Raw genomic sequence first — 21,016 nt, 5'->3', positions numbered from 1 at the left:
TCAACATCGACAGCACGCCCCCTTTGGTGCGAGACCTGGAGCGACGGATTGCCCGTCGCTATCCGGGTCTCGCGCATGCGCACGACGGAGCCGGCTCCGTCATACGCATGTGCTCTGGGCCACCATCGACCCGGTTGCGAGCGATCAGCGCTTGCGACCGGGTCTGAATCAGGCCCTCTGTTCACTAAAACTCGCATTTTTCAGAGTTACTAAAACTCCCCATTCTCAAACTCTCATCCAGATGTTTTCACATTGAAAACAATCAAGTCGCCCAATGTAATAGGGTGTCAGTTTCAGACTCGCAAAAAAAAGATAACCAAAAGTCCCCAAATAGTAGACCTGCTTCAGGCTAGCGAGTACATCCTGAGCAAGTAATTTTAACACAGAAACATGCACATAACCATGAGATATGTACATGTTTCTGTGTGTACTTATGTAAAAGGTTTTTAAATAAAAAAAAAATTACGTGCACCCCCTACCCAAAAGCCTTACCAGCCCCGGGCTTTATAAAGCCTGTTCTGGTTCTAAAAATACAGGGGCCAAAATGCATAGGGGGCCCCTGTATATTAAGAACCAGCACAGGGCTTTGTTGAGCTGGTTCTGGAAAATCAGGGGACAAAACGAGTAGGGGTTCCCTGAAAATTCCAGAACCAGCACCTAACTGTTTCTAGCGGGGGGGGGGGATAATGCCACAGCCAGGGAAAACCTTTCACCGGTTTCCCCGGCCAAAGCATTATCCCTGACCGCTAGTCAGTCCAGGTCGGGGATCCCCAATAAAGGGGCCCCCCTCTCCAGGGCACCCCAGGCCTAGACTGATAGCCCGGGGCTATCCCCGGCACCCTAGGGCGGTGGGTGCCGGGTTCATAGTGTTAATGTTGTGTGTTAAATTAAGGGTTAAATATTGTCTTTAGTTGTAGAACCACAAGTACCAGCAAGCCTCCCCCACATGCTGGTATTTGGAGAACCACAAATACCAGCATGCGGGGCATTACGGGCCCGCTGGCACTTGTAGTTCCACAACTAAAGAAATACGTAAATAAACACACACACACCCAGAATGTAAAATTTGAATAAAATATACATGCACACTCACACATACTCACCTAGTATCCGAAGTAATCCATAGGGGTACCTGAATGAAAAATCCATACTCACCTCTCCTGTGCGTCGATCGCGTCCTCTTGTCCAAGTAGGCAATCCAGGGATTAAACAACAAACCGAAAAAAACCCGATCCACGCCGGACACAGCAAGGGTATGTGTGTACACATACCTTTGCTCCACGTAAATGACCGGGGCACACGTCAGCAATGTAGCGGTTCCCACCATAGACTTCAATGGGGATTTCTCACCATTGCAGTCTATAGGACACACAGGCTGGCCGAATTAAGCCAAACAGGGAGCTGCTCCGACGGAGATGCTCCCTGATTGGCTGGCGGCCCCTCCAATGACGGGGCACACGTGTGCCCCAGCCATTTAGGCGGAGCAAAGGTATGTGTACACACATACCTTTGCTCGGTACGGCATGGCTCGTTTTTTTTTGCGTGGATTTTTTTTTAACCCCTGGATTGCCTACTTGGACAAGTGGACGCGATCTACGCATAGGAGAGGTGAGTATAGATTTTTTTTTTTCAGGTATGTGTGAGTGTGCATGTATGTTTTATTCAAATTTTACATTCACGGTTTGTGTTTATTTACGTATTTCTACTTCAGGGTCCATAGGGTATCCACAGGATACCTTGGGGTATAGGTGTGACGTCAGTCGCAGGGCACCAAAGAGTTAAGCTTTCAGCCTCCCAGGATGCACTAGGTCCCCCTCCTATACCCCGCCCCCAGGCCAAGGCACCTCAGTTTAGTTTGGTGCCCGGCCGGAGTCGGGTGCACCTGTTGGAGTGGGGGCTAGAAGAGCCCCTGAAGCTTATTCTTCATGCAGCTGTGGCTGCACAACTGGATGAACAGCATGGACAGTCAGTCCTGACGTCCATGCTGTCTTCCCTACACCCCGCCGGTACCAGAACGCCGGTACTGATCCGGGGATGCTGGTGGGCGTCTGGGGTCACAGCTAGCGGTGACCCCAGATGCTCCGGACCATGGCCGGATTCAAGGGGGACAGAGGTAAGCAGCGGGGTCCCGCGGTGGGTCCCCGCTGATCACATGGTCCTAAGTCCCCAGGCAGGGGGCTCCCTGGGGACTGGCTGCAGCGTGGAGCCAGGCGACCAACCTGCGCTTCCACTACCCCCTGGGACAGTGGACCGCAGCAGAGCGGTAGCGCTGCGGCGTCCCAGGGGTTAAATGCATGCCAGGGGAGCGCGCCTTCCCTGTCTCACAGCCGGCGCCTCCCCCGCTGCACACAGCCCTCTCTGCACTGTGCTGACTGGTCCTGTGTCAGCGCTCCTCCCCCAGGCCAGCTTCTCTCTGCTCCTCGGCGGCCATCTTCTCTGCAACGCATGGTGAACGCTGCTGGAAGTCTGGAAGGAAGCATCGTGGTCTGGGTCCCCCCGCATACCTCTCCTCCGCTGTGGCTCAGGTCTGTGTATGCAGCGCTGTGTCCTACCAGGCCCTGTGTCTGTGTAGTTGAGTGATCAGCGCTGTTAGTGCAGGAATTGTTATTTCTCTGCATTGTATGTGACTGTGCTAGCGCTGCCTGTAACTATTCTTCTCTAAACTGTCAGCTTTATTACTGTCCCTGTTCTTTCTGCTAAAGCCCTTGCGGTGCGGTGCTGCAGGGTGGTCTCTCGCCTATTTAATACTTAATTGGTGAGAGAGGTCACATACGTGGTGCCATCATGTCTGAAAGTGATTTTCCCCTCCGGCTACAGTGTACCACGTGCAAAGTACCGTTAGCGGAGGGGGAGGGTAGCGCGGAGGGCCTTTGCCGGCAGTGTTGTCCATGGCGCGGCCTATTACGGTTACAGCACCGGTACAGGAGCCGCCCTGGGCTTGTTTCGCTCAGGCGTTAACAGCTTTAGTGGGCCAGTTAGCTCCGCAGCCCGCGTTTACTCCGATGGGTTTGTCCCAGCAGTCTGTGGTGTCGTCACCCATGCATGGGTTCCCACGACAATTGGTGGTACCCCACAGTCTCCCTATTTCCCCGCTCCCGGGTTCTCAGGAGCCAGCGTGGGTTAACTCCCTGACGAGTTCTTTACAGCACTTGTCGGATGTATTGCAAGGGGAGTCTGTGATGCGGCCTCATAAAAGGCCGGTGGCGTCTCTGTCCGCTCCTTATGAGGATGACGAAGGGACGTCTGATGATGGGGAGATTCTGGATCCTTACGATCAGGAACCTTTCCATACTAAGGACGCTGATGCTAAGTCCAAAGTATATATTCCTGGACTTATTCGGGCGGTCCGCACAGCCTTGGTGATTGAGGACGAAGTTCCCCCAGCGGCTAAATCTAAGTATGCCTTTTTCAAAGATGTGAAGGGCGATGCCACAGTCTTTCCTCTTTCGGGTCAGTTGGTGGACCATTTAGAGGAGGCGTGGAAACAACCTGGCAAAAGATACCAGCCGCAGAGACGCCTGGCGGTGGCTTATCCGTTCGCGGATAATTATTTTGCGAAGTGGGAATCCCCTCCACAGGTGGATTCTCACGTGACCCGTCTTGTCCGTAGTGCCACATTGCCGATGCCATCCATGTCCTCCCTTAAGGATGCTACGGACCGCAAGGTAGAAATCTGCCTGAAGTCCGCTTATTCCCTTGCAGGGGGGGCAGCACGGCCGGCTATGGCCATTTGCTGGGTTGCCAGAGCGATGGAGCGCTGGGCGGATTCATTAGAGGCTTCTTTTGAATCCGACTGTCCGGCCGAACAAGCGGAGTTGATTGGCAATCTCCGTGATTCGGCCACCTACATCAACGAGGCGGCTCTAGACATTAGTACTCTGGTGTCTAGAATTTCTTCAGCAGCGGTAGCTGCTCGTCGCACCTTGTGGCTGCGATCCTGGAAGGCGGACGCAGATCCAAGAAGGTCTGGAAGCGTTGCCGTTTACCGGAGAAGTTCTCTTCGGTCCGGATCTGGATAAGATTGTGGCCACGCTGGCGGCAGCCAAATCTGCTTGTCTCCCGTCGGCCGCTGCTCCTTCTGGTTCTGGACCATCGTCCTTTCGGTCATCTAGGGCCCAGGGCAGGCCCAAACCACAGTCGTTTCCTCGACAGGCTGGCCCTAAGAAATCGGGCAAGCCCCGGAAACAGGCATGGAGTACCAGACGTCCGGCCCCCAAGCCAGATGACAAGCCTGCGGCCTTACGGTCCGGGTCTCCCCTTGGGGGATCCCAGGGTGGGAGGCCGCCTGCTGCAGTTCTCCCGGTGTTGGTCGTTCACTACGACAGACACTTGGGTTCTGGAGGTGGTCTCTCACGGGTACGCCCTCTCCTTCCGGCACAGACCCCCGGCTCGATTCTTCACCACGGGTCTACCATCAGACCGGAACAAGGCTACGGAGCTGCGGAAGGTATTGCACACTATGCTCCAGGCTGGAGTTATAGTGCCTGTTCCATTCTCCCAGAGGGGCCAGGGTTTCTATTCAAATCTATTTTTGGTACAGAAACCCAATGGGTCATATCGTCCGATTCTCAACCTCAAAGCACTCAACAAGTCTTTGCGGGTCCCGAAGTTTCGGATGGAGACCCTACGGTCCATCATTCTGGCGCTGGAACCTGGGGACTACATGGTGTCATTGGACATACAGGACGCTTACCTGCATGTCCCTATTCTTTTGCGCCATCAAGAGTTCTTTCGGTTTGCAATCCGCAGCGACCATTTCCAGTTTCGGGCGTTACCTTTTGGCCTGGCGACAGCACCACGTGTTTTCACCAAGGTGATGACGGTCATGGCGGCTTCTCTGCAGCTGCAAGGAGTCCGCATGTTGCCGTACTTGGACGACCTGTTATTGGTGACAGGATCTCCAGAGCTCCTGTTACACCACTTGGACCTGACCATTGCACTGCTGCAACGGCACGGCTGGCTAATCAACTGGCAGAAGTCCACTCTAATCCCGTCTCGGAGGATTCTGCATCTTGGAGCCTTATTGAACTCGGGACAGCAAAGGATCTTCGTGACGGAGGACAAGATCTCTGCTTTACAGTCAAGGGTGCGCAGTTGTCTGCACAGCCGCCGGGTGTCCTTACACTCGGCGATGAGGTTACTGGGCTCCATGGTGTCGGTGTTCGACATGGTGGAATACGCCCTGTTTCACTCCAGACCTCTGCAGCACCTGATCCTGTCCAAGTGGAACGGGCTGCCTCAGTCTCTGAAGTTCCAGACGATTGTGCTCACCCCGGAGGTTCGCCTGTCCCTTGCGTGGTGGTTAAAGACGACCCACCTCAACAAGGGACGTCCGTTCTGGGTTCCAAATTGGGTCCTGTTGACAACGGACGCCAGTCTTCGGGGCTGGGGAGCAGTTTCGGGTCCACACTTGTTCCAGGGCAGGTGGACGCCGACAGAAGCGGAGCTTCCAATAAATATCTTGGAACTCCGTGCGGTCTTCAATGCTCTCCTGCAGGCACAGCGGTTTCTCCAGGGTCACCCGGTGCAGGTCCAGTCGGACAATGCTACCACCGTGGCCTACATAAACAGGCAAGGAGGAACTCGCAGTCGGGCGGCTCTCGTAGAGGTCTCTCGGATCCTGGTTTGGGCGGAGCGCAATCTTCCGGCCATATCAGCGGTCTTCATCCCGGGAGTGCTAAATTGGCAGGCGGACTTTCTAAGTCGCCAGGACGTTCATCCAGGGGAATGGTCCCTGCACCCGGACGTTTTTCAACTACTGGTGGACAGGTGGGGTCTTCCAGAAATCGACCTCATGGCGTCCCGGCACAACAACAAGTTGCCGGTGTACGGGTCTCGCACAAGAGACGAAGGGGCGTCTCTGGTGGATGCTCTGTCCGTCCGGTGGACGTTCAGGTTCGCATACCTGTTCCCTCCGGTCTCCCTTCTTCCACGGGTAATCCGGAAATTCAAACAGGAAGGAGGGATGCTCCTGTTGATAGCTCCCGCGTGGCCCAGACGGCACTGGTTCTCAGACCTTCAGGGTCTGTCCGTGGACAGTCCTCTGCGGTTGCCGCTACGACCGGACATTCTGTCTCAGGGTCCTTGTCTTCACCCGGACCTGACTCGGCTGTCTTTGGCGGCGTGGCTATTGAGACGGCCATGCTGAGGTCCCGGGGGTTTTCCAGCTCTGTGGTGCGTACCATGTTACGAGCTCGGAAACCGTCTTCCGCGAGGATATACCATCGCGTGTGGCATATGTTCTTCCAGTGGTGTCGACCGAGAGGTTATGCACCGCGGGAGTTTCGTCTGTCTCGGATTCTCGCCTTCCTGCAAGCGGGACTAGATCATGGGCTTCGCCTTGCTTCTTTGAAGGTACAGGTTTCGGCCCTATCTGTCTGGTTTCACCGTAGGATTGCTACAATCCCGGATGTGCGCACCTTTATGCAAGGTGTTCTCCGTATTCAGCCGCCCTTTGTTCCACCTGTGGCGCCTTGGGATTTGGCTGTGGTCCTGAGGGCTCTCCAAGGACCGCCGTTTGAACCACTGGGCTCAGTGGATATTAAATGGCTAACAGCTAAGACTGTTTTCCTTCTGGCCGTTGCTTCAGCCAGACGTGTTTCTGAGTTAGGGGCTCTTTCTTGTAGACCCCCTTTCTTGGTTTTTCATGGGAACAGGGCAGTGCTCCGCACTCGGCCCAAGTTTCTTCCCAAAGTTGTTTCCCAGTTTCATGTTAACGAGGAAATAGTTGTTCCGGCCTTTAACTCACCGGGTCTTTCCGTGGGTGAGGCCTCTTTGGATGTTGTGCGGGCCTTAAGGACTTATGTGGACCGCACTTCTTTGTTTAGGAAGTCGGACGCTTTGTTGTCCTCTATGGCTTCTGTAAAAAGGGTTGGCCTGCTTCAAAGCAAACTTTGGCAGCCTGGATCCGTATGGCTATTTCTGAAGCTTATCTTCATGAAGGCCTACCGGTCCCTCCTTCTCTGAAGGCTCATTCCACTAGGTCTGTGGGTCCTTCGTGGGCAGCTTGACGTGGTGCCTCGGCAGTTCAGATCTGCAAGGCTGCTACGTGGTCTTCTGTCCATACCTTCGTGAGGTATTACAGGTTTGACACCTTCGCCTCTCAGGATGCTTCCTTCGGGCGGCGGATTCTCCTTTCTGCACAGGAGCGTCCCCACCCTTAAAGGATACTGCTTTGGGACATCCCCAAGGTATCCTGTGGATACCCTATGGACCCTGAAGTAGAAAATATGAGATATGGTAAGAACTTACCCTTGTTATCTCTATTTCTACGAAGTCCATAGGGTTCCACAGGACTCCCGCCCTGTCGCACCTGTGCTGCAGATGGGCTTTGCTCTGGTCACCGGTTTTCCGTCTCCCTCTGGTGAGAATGTGATTCTTGTATGTGTCCAGATCTTTGTTCTCTCTCTTCCTTCTCCTCCTCCGGCCTATGGCTTGGTAACTAACTGAGGTGCCTTGGCCTGGGGGCGGGGTATAGGAGGGGGACCTAGTGCATCCTGGGAGGCTGAAAGCTTAACTCTTTGGTGCCCTGCGACTGACGTCACACCTATACCCCAAGGTATCCTGTGGAACCCTATGGACTTCGTAGAAATAGAGATAACAAGGGTAAGTTCTTACCATATCTCATATTTTATTTGGTTGTGGAACTATAAGTGCCAGCGGGCCCGTAATGCCTCGCATGCTGGTATTTGTGGTTCTCCAAATACCAGCATGCGGGGGAGGCTTGCTGGTACTTATGGTTCTACAACTAAAGACGATATGGAAACTTAAATTTTACACTTTACACTATCAACCCGGCACCCAGCACCCTAGGGTGCCGGGAATAGCCCTGGGCTATCAGTCTAGGCCTGGGGTGCCCTGGAGAGGGGTACCCCTTTATTGGGGGGTACCCAACTCCCCAGAGATCCCCGGCCTGGACTGACTAGCGGTCAGGGATAATGCTTTGGCCGGGGAAACCGGTGAAAGGTTTTCCCTGGCTGTGGCATTATCCCCCTGCTAGAAAGAGTCGGTGCTGGTTTTGGAATATTCAGGGGCCCCCTACTCGTTTTGTCCCCTGATTTTCCAGAACCAGCTCAACAAAGCCCTGTGCTGGTTCTTAAAATACAGGGGCCAAAATGCGTAGGGGGCCCCTGTATATTGAGAACCAGAACAGGCTTTATAAAGCCCAGGGCTGGTTATGCTTTTGGGGAGGGGGTGCACGTTTGTTTTTTTTCAAACACAGAAGCCATCACGGATCTCACTGATCTGTGGTGGCTTCTGTAAAACTCAAACCTTTTAATGCTACTCGCATTAAAAGGTGTCAGTTTACATAGCGAAAAACTCGCCTAAACTCGCAAATTCAGTAGCCTAGAGCTGAAAAGTTTGCAGGCTATTGAAATTGCGAGTTTCAGTACAGACTTTTGCGAGTTTGTACTGTTACTAAAGCTGACCCCCTATTACATTTGGCCCATAGAGTCTGATCAACTCTCTGTATTTTTTATAATGCTATCTATATTGTTACCAGTATGATATATATTCCTTTAGGTAGTGTATTTATTCGTATTTATGTCTTGCAAATCTATGTACTTTTTCTGACCATAAGTGCGGGTAATTAAACCTATTAATATTTTCCGTGTGTTTGAATTAATGTCCTGACTGGGGTATATAAGCGCAGTATATAAGCGCAGTATATAAGCGCAGTATATAAGCGCAGTATATAAGCACAGTATATAAGCGTAGTATATAAGCGCAGTATAATAGCGCAGTATATAAGCGTAGTATATAAGCGCAGTATATTGCCTTTTCTGTACTGTTGTCAAGAGGTAGCAAAAAACTCTTCTTTACTGCTGCATAAATACTTGTCTCCCTGATCTGGGTAAGTGCTGTTTTTTCTTTTTATTTAACATCATTTCCTCAGTCTAATCATTTATGTCCTCTAGGTTTTTGTGGCCTCTGTCCTCCAAGAACAGGTCCTCTCACCTCTAGCCTCTCCTGCCCACCCCACATATGGTGCTCTAGAAACCAGAGCTGACAGCCCAGGAGAGGTGCCAGAGGCGGCTGCTGAGAGCTCAGAGGACACTTTAATTAAGGGGGAAGACATGTGAAGGGACCACCACCCAGGGATATCGGTCCTCCTGAAGCTGTGTGTGTTTGGCTCTCCACACAGGGGATTATACAGCGCCGAGTTCAGCTCCTCTCCCAGCATTGGATGGGTCAGGCTGTGATTTATTGGGCAGTCACCTGGACAGACAGTGTGTGGGCCAGCCTGCATTGTGGGGCCCCCTGGTGGCCACTGAACCTCTATTAGGTGTAAGATGCCCTAACGTTTCCTGCTGAGACTGCACGCCTCCAGGGTACCTGTGAGGTTTATATATGAAGCTGCGTGCAAGGAAATCTGTTGTAGATACCGTCACGTGAAGGGGGTGCGGCTAATACCACTGCACCCCACCCATCTCCCATTCAGTCATATTGTCATACTCCAGCTTTCTACTTGTATTAGCGGAACATGGCGCCTCAATGTTACATATGTGTTTGTATGTTCTCTCTTATACGGTCACGACATGGAAACCTCTGTATAGCTGCGTTCCCTGGCTCTATTTTTCGTTCGCATGGGGACAGCGCATTTTGCATCTGAAAAATTTTATTTAAGAATTTGCTGATTTTTGCCAAATATAATTTTAAAAGAAGAGTATGGTTGATTGTGTTTTCTGTATGTAACATGCATAGTCATAGAGTCTGGTGCTGGGACAACTGTAGTCACAGAATCTGGCACTGGACAACTGTACTCATAGAATCTGGCGCTGGGACAACTGTAGTCATCATAAAGTCTGGCGCTGGGACAACTGTAGTCATAGAAACTGGCGCTGGGACAACTGTAGTCATAGAATCTGGCGCTGGGACAACTGTAGTCATAGAATCTGGCGCTGGGACAACTGTAGTCAGAGTCTGGCGCTGGGATGTCTGACCTCTCTTTAGCCCCTGTTAGATTATGACTTCCATCAACCATTGCTAGCCAGTCTCAGAGGATGGTGAGAGTTGTCATCCTGTATTTCTTCTTCAGGGTCCACAGGGAGACATTGGGGTGTAGGTGGGACCTGGAGGACCGGACACCAACAGCAAAGCTTTTCAATCCCAGGATTCTCCGGTCCTTCCCCCTATACCCCACCCACAGCCTGAAGGGCTCTTCAGTTCCGTTGGTGTCCGGCTGGAGCTGGATAACCATTATAACTGCATTAAGCAGCCCAAGCTTTTATTTTATGATTTATTTTATTTTCTATTTTTACTATAACTCCGGATGTCTGTGCTGCCGCCCCATCACCCCTTCGCGGTGCCATGACACCAAGCCTGTTCTAGGTACTCCCGGTGGGGCTCCGAGGGGGACTAGCTAGCAGGCTCCCCAGACCCAGACTGCAGCCCGAAATTCAGGGGACAGGTAAGGCGGAACTCCTTTTACGAGGACCCGCATTTTTACGCAGTCTTACCTCTTGTCTCAGGAGACATACCGGAGGCGCTGATGTGGACACTGGTGTGCCCACAACTTCACTAGACCACCAGGGCATATATATATAATTGGCGCAGGGCATATGTAGAGGCCAGGGGACCTGGTGGTTAATGTCAGCATAGGGGAGAAGGTGCCCTCCCTGCAGCCCCTCCCCCAGCTCAGGGCGCCATTCCACTGCGGTCCTGGTGTTCCCTGGACTGCTTCTTCCTCATCCTCCGTCCCCTCAGAGACGCGTGGCAGCCATTTTATGCAAGCAAGTCTCCGGGAAACGCTGGGTCCAGTCTCACTGTATACCTCTCCCACGGGCCAGGTTATACAGCGCTATATCCTACCAGCCACTGTGCTCTGTGTAGTTTATTTTAGTGCCCATTGCAGACATGTCATGTTTTTCTGCGTTTGTACTGTATGTGACTTGTGCTAGCGCTAATCTATACTTTCTATACTGTCAGTTTATACCTTTCCCTTTATTCTATTATTCCCTGACATACTAAGGTATAGGGGGGTTTATTGTACCTCACATCTCCTATATAATTGTGAGGGCTATTGCATACTATATAGTGCGGTTGCACACTACACTGTGCCATATTATACATTTACACATACTGCAGGGTGTTCACTGCACTGTACCATACTGTGTATTCTATTATTCTTGTAGCTATGTCTGGCAGAGGAAATAATAACAAGCAGCCTCAGGCTACTGCCCCTGATCTGGTGTCCTGTAAGTCCTGCTCAGCAGGTTTAGCCCCAGAGGACCTCATTCAGGAGGGTTTTTGTACTAATTGTTACACAGCCCCAGGTCCCTCAGCCCCGGTGTCTCTCCCTCAGCACCCACCCTGGGCGGCTGACAAAACTTGCGGACCACATAGCAGTCCCTGTGGTAGCTCCCCCTGTGGGATGACCACTGCAGGTACACCATGCAAATCATGGGTAGACGTACTGTCTACCTCAGTACAGAGTTTGGCTAATACCGCTATGGTTTTTCAGCAAATACTGCAAAAAGAAAAACCTTTACCTACTAAAGGTCCCCCTATACGGCAAGATATACGTGCTATATCATGACGTGTATGGGCACGATATTGTACCTGATATTGTGCTGCGCGCTCCCGTGGGATCGTATATATCGCATCCCCAGATCTTCCTGCAGGTTCATCTGATCTGGGATGTGATATACGATCCCATTCAGATGGAGGAGGGGAGAAGCCAGCGTATCGTGCGGTCAGCAGGGACCACACGATTGCCGGAGGTGACAGCACGATCTGTCTGTCGACGGATCAGCAGTCGCCCTACACGGTGCATCGCACCTTAAGCCTACTAAACGTGCTCTGTTATCTTCCCAGTCCACACAGTTACCTGATTCTGGGAGGCAGAAGACGCAGTCCTCTCTCATTCTGACTCCATCTCAGGAGACGAGGAGCCACCCTCTAAACTAAATATACCTGCTCTTGTGAGAGCTGTAAAATCTATTTTCTACTTCAGGGTCCATAGGGTATCCACAGGATACCTTGGGGTATAGGTGTGACGTCAGTCGCAGGGCACCAAAGAGTTAAGCTTTCAGCCTCCCAGGATGCACTAGGTCCCCCTCCTATACCCCACCCCCGGGCCAAGGCACCTCAGTTTAGTTTGGTGCCCGGCCGGCGTCGGGTGCACCTGTCGGAGTGGGGGCTAGAAGAGCCCCTGAAGCTTTCTTCAGTGCAGCTGTGGCTGCACATCTGGATGTACAGCATGGACAGTCAGTCCTGACGTCCATGCTGTCTTCCCTACACCCCCGCCGGTACCAGAACGCCGGTACCGATCCGGGGATGCTGGTGAGCATCTGGGGTCACAGCTAGCGGTGACCCCAGATGTTCCGGACCATGGCCGGATCCAAGGGGGACAAAGGTAAGCAGCGGGGTCCCGCGGTGGGTCCCCGCTGGTCACATGGTCCAAAGTCCCCAGGCAGGGGGCTCCCTGGGGACTGGCTGCAGCGTGGAGCCAGGTACTGAACCTGCGCTTTCCACTACCCCCTGGGACAGCGGACCGCAGCAGAGCGGTAGCGCTGCGGCGTCCCAGGGGTTAAATGCATGCCAGGGGAGCGCGCCTTCCCTGTCTCACAGCCGGCACCTCCCCCGCTGCACACAGCCCTCTCTGCACTGTGCTGACTGGCCCTGTGTCAGCGCTCCTCCCCCAGGCCAGCTTCTCTCTGCTCCTCGGCGGCCATCTTCTCTGCAACGCATGGTGAACGCTGCAGGAAGTCTGGAAGGAAGCATCGTGGTCTGGGTCCCCCCGCATACCTCTCCTCCGCTGTGGCTCAGGTCTGTGTATGCAGCGCTGTGTCCTACCAGGCCCTGTGTCTGTGTAGTTGAGTGATCAGCGCTGTTAGTGCAGGAATTGTTATTTTTCTGCATTGTATGTGACTGTGCTAGCGCTGCCTGTAACTTTTCTTCTCTAAACTGTCAGCTTTATTACTGTCCCTGTTCTTTCTGCTAAAGCCCTTGCGGTGCGGTGCTGCAGGGTGGTCTCTCGCCTATTTAATACTTAATTGGTGAGAGAGGTCACATACGTGGTGCCATCATGTCTGAAAGTGATTTTCCCCTCCGGCTACAGTGTACCACGTGCAAAGTACCGTTAGCGGAGGGGGAGGGTAGCGCGGAGGGCCTTTGCCGGCAGTGTTTGTCCATGGCGCGGCCTATTACGGTTACAGCACCGGTACAGGAGCCGCCCTGGGCTTGTTTCGCTCAGGCGCTTACAGCTTTAGTGGGCCAGTTAGCTCCGCAGCCCGCGTTTACTCCGATGGGTTTGTCCCAGCAGTCTGTGGTGTCGTCACCCATGCAGGGGTTCCCACGACAATTGGTGGTACCCCACAGTCTCCCTATTTCCCCGCTCCCGGGTTCTCAGGAGCCAGCGTGGGTTAACTCCCTGACGAGTTCTGTACAGCACTTGTCGGATGTGTTGCAAGGGGAGTCTGTGATGCGGCCTCATAAAAGGCCGGTGGCGTCTCTGTCCGCTCCTTATGAGGATGACGAAGGGACGTCTGATGATGGGGAGATTCTGGATCCTTACGATCAGGAACCTCTCCATACTAAGGACGCTGATGCTAAGTCCAAAGTATATATTCCTGGACTTATTCGGGCGGTCCGCACAGCCTTGGTGATTGAGGACGAAGTTCCCCCAGCGGCTAAATCTAAGTATGCCTTTTTCAAAGATGTGAAGGGCGATGCCACAGTCTTTCCTCTTTCGGGTCAGTTGGTGGACCATTTAGAGGAGGCGTGGAAACAACCTGGCAAAAGATACCAGCCGCAGAGACGCCTGGCGGTGGCTTATCCGTTCGCGGATAATTATTTTGCTAAGTTGGAATCCCCTCCACAGGTGGATTCTCACGTGACCCGTCTTGTCCGTAGTGCCACATTGCCGATACCATCCATGTCCTCCCTTAAGGATGCTACGGACCGCAAGGTAGAAATCTGCCTGAAGTCCGCTTATTCCCTTGCAGGGGGGGCAGCACGGCCGGCTATGGCCATTTGCTGGGTTGCCAGAGCGATGGAGCGCTGGGCGGATTCATTAGAGGCTTCTTTTGAATCAGACTTGTCAGGCCGAACAGGCGGAGTTGATTGGCAATCTCCGTGATTCGGCCACCTACATCAACGAGGCGGCTCTAGACATTAGTACTCTGGTGTCTAGAATTTCTTCAGCAGCGGTAGCTGCTCGTCGCACCTTGTGGCTGCGATCCTGGAAGGCGGACGCAGATTCCAAGAAAGGTCTGGAAGCGTTGCCGTTTACCGGAGAAGTTCTCTTCGGTCCGGATCTGGATAAGATTGCGGCCACGCTGGCGGCAGCCAAATCTGCTTGTCTTCCGTTGGCCGCTGCTCCTTCTGGTTCTGGACCATCGTCCTTTCGGTCATCTAGGGCCCAGGGCAGGCCCAAACCACAGTCGTTTCCTCGACAGGCTGGCCCTAAGAAATCGGTCAAGCCCCGGAAACAGGCATGGAGTACCAGACGTCCGGCCCCCAAGCCAGATGACAAGCCTGCGGCCTGACGGTCCGGGTCTCCCCTTGGGGGATTCCAGGGTGGGAGGCCGCCTGCTGCAGTTCTCCCAGTGTTGGTCGTTCACTACGACAGACACTTGGGTTCTGGAGGTGGTCTCCCACGGGTACGCCCTCTCCTTCCGGCACGGACCCCCGGCTCGATTCTTCACCACGGGTCTACCATCAGACCGGAACAAGGCTACGGAGCTGCGGAAGGTAGTACACACTATGCTCCAGGCTGGAGTTATAGTGTCTGTTCCATTCTCCCAGAGGGGCCAGGGTTTCTATTCAAATCTATTTTTGGTACAGAAGCCCAATGGGTCATATCGTCCGATTCTCAACCTCAAAGCACTCAACAAGTCTTTGCGGGTCCCGAAGTTTCGGATGGAGACCCTACGGTCCATCATTCTGGCGCTGGAACCTGGGGACTACATGGTGTCATTGGACATACAGGACGCTTACCTGCATGTCCCTATTCTTTTGCGCCATCAAGAGTTCCTTCGGTTTGCAATCCGCAGCGACCACTTCCAGTTTCGGGCGTTATCTTTTGGCCTGGCGACAGCACCACGTGTTTTCACCAAGGTGATGGCGGTCATGGCGGCTTCTCTGCGGCTGCAGGGAGTCCGCATGTTGCCGTACTTGGACGACCTGTTATTGGTGGCAGGATCTCCAGAGCTCCTGTTACACCACTTGGACCTGACCATTGCACTGCTGCAACGGCACGGCTGGCTTATCAACTGGCAGAAGTCCACTCTAATCCCGTCTCGGAGGATTCTGCATCTTGGAGCCTTATTGGACTCGGGACAGCAAAGGATCTTCGTGACGGAGGACAAGATCTCTGCTTTACAGTCAAGGGTGCGCAGTTGTCTGCACAGCCGCCGGGTGTCCTTACACTCGGCGATGAGGTTACTGGGCTCCATGGTGTCGGTGTTCGACATGGTGGAATACGCCCAGTTTCACTCCAGACCTCTGCAGCACCTGTCCAAATGGAACGGGCTGCCTCAGTCTCTGAAGTTCCAGACGATTGTGCTCACCCCGGAGGTTCGCCTGTCCCTTGCGTGGTGGTTAAAGACGACCCACCTCAACAAGGGACGTCCGTTCTGGGTTCCAAATTGGGTCCTGTTGACAACGGACGCCAATCTTCGGGGCTGGGGAGCAGTTTCGGGTCCACACTTGTTCCAGGGCAGGTGGACGCCGACAGAAGCGGAGCTTCCAATAAATATCTTGGAACTCCGTGCGGTCTTCAATGCTCTCCTGCAGGCACAGCGGTTTCTCCAGGGTCACCCGGTGCAGGTCCAGTCGGACAACGCTACCACCGTGGCCTACATAAACAGGCAAGGAGGAACTCGCAGTCGGCGGCTCTCGTAGAGGTCTCTCGGATCCTGGTTTGGGCGGAGCGCAGTCTTCCAGCCATATCAGCGGTCTTCATCCCGGGAGTGCTAAATTGGGAGGCGGACTTTCTAAGTCGCCAGGACGTTCATCCAGGGAAATGGTCCCTGCACCCGGACGTTTTTCAACTACTGGTGGACAGGTGGGCTCTTCCAGAAATCGACCTCATGGCGTCCCGGCACAACAACAAGTTGCCGGTGTACGGGTCTCGCACAAGAGACGAAGGGGCGTCTCTGGTGGATGCTCTGTCCGTCTGGTGGACGTTCAGGTTCGCATACCTGTTCCCTCCGGTCTCCCTTCTTCCACGGGTAATCCAGAAATTCAAACCGGAAGGAGGGACGCTCCTGTTGATAGCTCCCGCGTGGCCCAGACGGCACTGGTTCTCAGACCTTCAGGGTCTGTCCGTGGACAGTCCTCTGCGGTTGCCGCTACGACCGGACCTTCTGTCTCAGGGTCCTTGTCTTCACCCGGACCTGACTCGGCTGTCTTTGACAGCGTGGCTGTTGAGACGGCCATGCTGAGGTCCCGGGGGTTTTCCAGCTCTGTGGTGAGTACCATGTTACGAGCTCGGAAACCGTCTTCCGCGATGATATACCATCGCGTGTGGCATACGTTCTTCCAGTGGTGTCGACCGAGAGGTTATGCACCGCGGGAGTTTCGTCTGTCTCGGATTCTCGCCTTCCTGCAAGCAGGACTAGATCATGGGCTTCGCCTTGCTTCTTTGAAGGTACAGGTTTCGGCCCTATCTGTCTGGTTTCACCGTAGGATTGCTACAATCCCGGATGTGCGCACCTTTATGCAAGGTGTTCTCCGTATTCAGCCGCCCTTTGTTCCACCTGTGGCGCCTTGGGATTTGGCTGTGGTCCTGAGGGCTCTCCAAGGACCGCCGTTTGAACCACTGGGCTCAGTGGATATTAAATGGCTAACAGCTAAGACTGTTTTCCTTCTGGCTATTGCTTCGGCCCGACGTGTTTCTGAGTTAGGGGCTCTTTCTTGTAGACCCCCTTTCTTGGTTTTTCATGGGAACAGGGCAGTGCTCCGCACTCGGCCCGAGTGTCTTCCCAAAGTTGTTTCCCAGTTTCATGTTAACGAGGAAATCGTTGTTCCGGCCTTTAACTCACCGGGTCTTTCCGTGGGTGAGGCCTCTTTGGATGTTGTGCGGGCCTTAAGGACTTATGTTGACCGCACTTCTTCGTTTAGGAAGTCGGACGCTTTGTTTGTCCTCTATGGCTTCCGTAAAAAGGGTTGGCCTGCTTCAAAGCAAACTTTGGCAGCCTGGATCCGTATGGCTATTTCTGAAGCTTATCTTCATGAAGGCCTGCCGGTTCCTCCTTCTGTGAAGGCTCATTCCACTAGGTCTGTGGGTCCTTCGTGGGCAGCTCGACGTGGTGCCTCTGCAGTCCAGATCTGCAAGGCTGCTACGTGGTCCTCTGTCCATACCTTCGTGAGGTATTACAGGTTTGACACCTTCGCCTCTCCGGATGTTTCCTTCGGGCGGCGGATTCTCCTTTCTGCACAGGAGCGTCCCCACCCTTAAAGGATACTGCTTTGGGACATCCCCAAGGTATCCTGTGGATACCCTATGGACCCTGAAGTAGAAAATATGAGATATGGTAAGAACTTACCCTTGTTATCTCTATTTCTACGAAGTCCATTGGGTTCCACAGGACTCCCGCCCTGTCGCACCTGTGCTGCAGATGGGCTTTGCTCTGGTCACCGGTTTTCCGTCTCCCTCTGGTGAGAATGTGATTCTTGTATGTGTCCAGATCTTTGTTCTCTCTCTTCCTTCTCCTCCTCCGGCCTATGGCTTGGTAACTAACTGAGGTGCCTTGGCTCGGGGGCGGGGTATAGGAGGGGGACCTAGTGCATCCTGGGAGGCTGAAAGCTTAACTCTTTGGTGCCCAATGACTGACGTCACACCTATACCCCAAGGTATCCTGTGGAACCCTATGGACTTCGTAGAAATAGAGATAACAAGGGTAAGTTCTTACCATATCTCATATTTTTTGCCTCAAGGAAAAGCCAAGGGTCAGTCCTTTCCACGACAGAAGACATCAGCCAAGGCCTCCAAGCCTAGGGCCAAACAGCCCTGGGCTACTAGATGTCCACCTGGCATGTCTGAGGACAAGCCTACAGCCCGACGGGGTGGGCCCTCCCTGGGGGCTCCCAGGGTGAGAGGCGGACTTCTTCAATTCGCCCAAATTTGGCATCAAACCACGTCAGATGCCTGGGTAAGGGGAGTTGTCTACCACAGATATGCCCTCTCATTCCTGAAGCATAGGACCCAACCAAGGCCCTGCTGCTCCAAAAAGCCATTCAGTATTTACTGAATTCAGGAGTAATAATTCAGGTCCCCTCCTCACAACGGGGCAAGGGCTATCATACTACCCTTTTCTTAGTTCAGAAGCCCAATGGGTCTCATCGACCTATCCTCGACCTCAAATCCCTGAACAAATTTATCAGGGTGCCCAGGTTTTGTATGGAAACCCTCCGTTCTATTATCCTAGCTATGGAGCCTGGGGATTTTATGGTATCTCTAGACATTCAGGACGCTTACCTACATGTACCTATAGCGCCTACGCAGACCCATTGCAGAGTGATTGACAGGAAGTGCCATTTGTGGGTGGTGACGGCAGGGGAAACGCAGGCGTGCCAGTGTATTTCAACGCCGTTGCAGGGGCGTGCATAAATTATCCACTGCAATGGCCTACGCAGCCTGAGGCCTCAGAGATTGCTAACTTCCACGCACGCTATGAGTAAGGTCAGAGCTTGTGCAAGTGTGTACCCCATTGGACTCAGACAAAAGGATTTAGTGTAAATACATAAAACCCCAACCATTTATCTGCCATTTTTGGACAGATAAATGGTTGGCTCTGTAGAGATTTGTGAAGTTGTGTACAGAAGACTAGGTGGTTGCCTGGCACATCAGCTCACCCGGGGGGCCCGATGTTTCCCCGACACCAAGAGGCACTGACCAATTGAATAAAGCATGCCTTCACGCTTACAGGAAAAGGTCCTGTGTCAATGTAACCCAGGCAGATTACCAGCTGGTAATGGGCTGTTTAGATGCTGGCCAACTTCTCTAGTGAACATTGTAACAGACCAACCTGTAATTCGACCTGCTCAATTCCCAGCTTCTGTGGACTTGGGGCCTGATTCAGGTTGGTTCGTAAGGCTGCGTTTGCACACAACCCACTCCCTGCGAAAATATGCTAATGAATGCAATCACACGGCAAACGCAGCTCTATACTAAGATGGCCATCACTGTATAATGCCTACCCACTTCCCATGACATGCATCCGCAAGTCAGCGAAAACATCGGTATCATCGGAACCATCCTCACAGTTGTGGTTGACCTGATCCTACCCGCAGGAACTGCTAAACATCCTGTCGCCATCTAGACTTCTAGATTCGGGTAAGGAGCTTTCACTTTGAGATCCCAATGAGTGATAGGTGAGTGATAGTGATGAGTGATAGGAGCAATGTATGGAGTTTGCACAGTATTAGTTCCTCAAGGAAGACCTGCAATTTAGGAAAGAGAGAGTCCGTAATCTCAGAGAGAACCAGGAGGGCTGCAACCTGAAGCTTTTGCAGTGCTGACTTTCAAACCCCATTCCAGACTCTTTAAGAACAGTAGGAACTGATCCAATCATATTTGTGTCTGTCGGCTTAATAAACTTGCGTCTCAGTTATCCACCCCCAGAACAAAAACTGCTGTGATCCCTGAAACATTTACATCAGCCCATTGCATGATTGTTCTGGTCTCTCTTGATGGCCTAGTACATCAGGTACTATGACTCCTCCGGGATGTAGTTAATAGGACGGCAGACGAATTGCCGCCGGTCTAAATCCCAACACAACATGCTCGACAAGGGACTTAAGATAGGTGTCAAAATGCCGATGCCTGTCTTAATCCCGACGCCGGAAGACCGACCCTCGCCAAGGGAGGGTTAGGGTACTTAACGCCCGTCGGGATCTCGATCTGTCGCACTGTCACTGTCGGGATTTGAAACGGCAGCTGTCGAGCCCCCGATATTTCAATCCCATTCCGACTCCTCCATTTAATTGCCATAGAAGAGCGACAGTCCCTAATGCAATCGATGCAACGGCATAACTAACCGCCAGTGTGTCAGGGAGAAACCAGTGGCTTTGTCATTTGACCCACATAGCATTAGAGAGACAGCACGCTGGTATTTAACAGGCTGCACAGATTTTGAGCCTGTGCATCCCTGCCCCCTCTTGCTATTCCCGAGGTACCAGTAAGAGTAATTGTGTTGGGGATGGTGGAAGAAAACTTCAGGTGCCTGGTCAATGATCTGCCACTGGAGTCGCACCTTTAGAAATGGTCTGTAAAGCTAACTGTTTAAGTTATGGAGAGTCTAGTTCCATTTCAATATGAGCTCAATCTGGAACACCCTGGAATGGACCTGTGCAAATTGCACTGCCTCAAATGTGGAAACAGTCTATACTAGGGCCTTGGTGCAGAGGTGAACAGTCACCCGTCTACGTGCTAACAGGCACTACACAAGCCCCTGGAGTAAAGGGATTTTTGAGAAGCCCCAGGAAAACCATCCAGGTTGGATATCTCATAGTTGATAATACAAATGGGATGTTTCCAGAACATGAGCCTGCAGCAAAGCCAGAGGGCCCACATTGACCAGCAGGTCATCCAGCTATGGGACTACAGCCGGGTTCTTTGTAAACACTCTCCTCCCTGCAGCCAAAATGAAAGTTAAAGTGATGAGACTGCACAGCAAGCATGAAGAGACACCGATATTTCTTCTAGATTGGAACATGAGATTGCGTGCTCTTGATTAATGTTCATAGATACCATGAACTCGCCCTGCTCCATGCTGTTGATGTCCACCTCAATGATGAACCTGGATGTTCAGAGACTTATGGCTCAGAATAGGTAGAAAAGTATAATTCTGACTGAATTAGATTTTACACTCAAGTATCTTCCTGTTTTGGGAATAGGATGCAGTTACCGCTCCTACGGAAGTGATAAATAGTGGGGACTTCAGGGGATCTAGGACATATCCTTGATGTACGATGCCTTGCTCTCTGCCAGAGGGACAAATAGAGCAAATCCTAGAGCCCTTTAGTTTGGGAGGTAGACAGCGAGAAAGGAACATTTTACCACTGT

At 52.6% G+C, this 21,016-nt stretch overlaps 1 protein-coding gene across 3 annotated transcripts in view; it reads left to right on the top strand.

Moving 5' to 3' along the window:
• The window catches only part of TMEM63C (transmembrane protein 63C), an 80,326-nt gene extending 70,661 nt beyond the window's left edge, over positions 1-9,665 (top strand). For all 3 annotated transcript variants that reach the window (XM_088460861.1, XM_088460862.1, XM_088460860.1), the window contains one exon: positions 8,919-9,665. In XM_088460861.1, the coding sequence (XP_088316987.1) occupies positions 8,919-9,083 (165 nt within the window). In that variant the 3' untranslated portion in view covers positions 9,084-9,665. The remainder of the gene's footprint in view (positions 1-8,918) is intronic.
• Positions 9,666-21,016: the final 11,351 nt, after the last annotated feature.

The sequence above is a fragment of the Taudactylus pleione genome, unplaced genomic scaffold (genome assembly GCF_031769625.1).
Source record: "Taudactylus pleione unplaced genomic scaffold, aTauple2 ptg000987l, whole genome shotgun sequence".
NCBI lineage: Eukaryota > Metazoa > Chordata > Amphibia > Anura > Myobatrachidae > Taudactylus > Taudactylus pleione.
The sequence above is the reverse complement of the archived record's forward strand: the minus strand, read 5'-3'. Positions and strand labels throughout refer to the sequence as shown.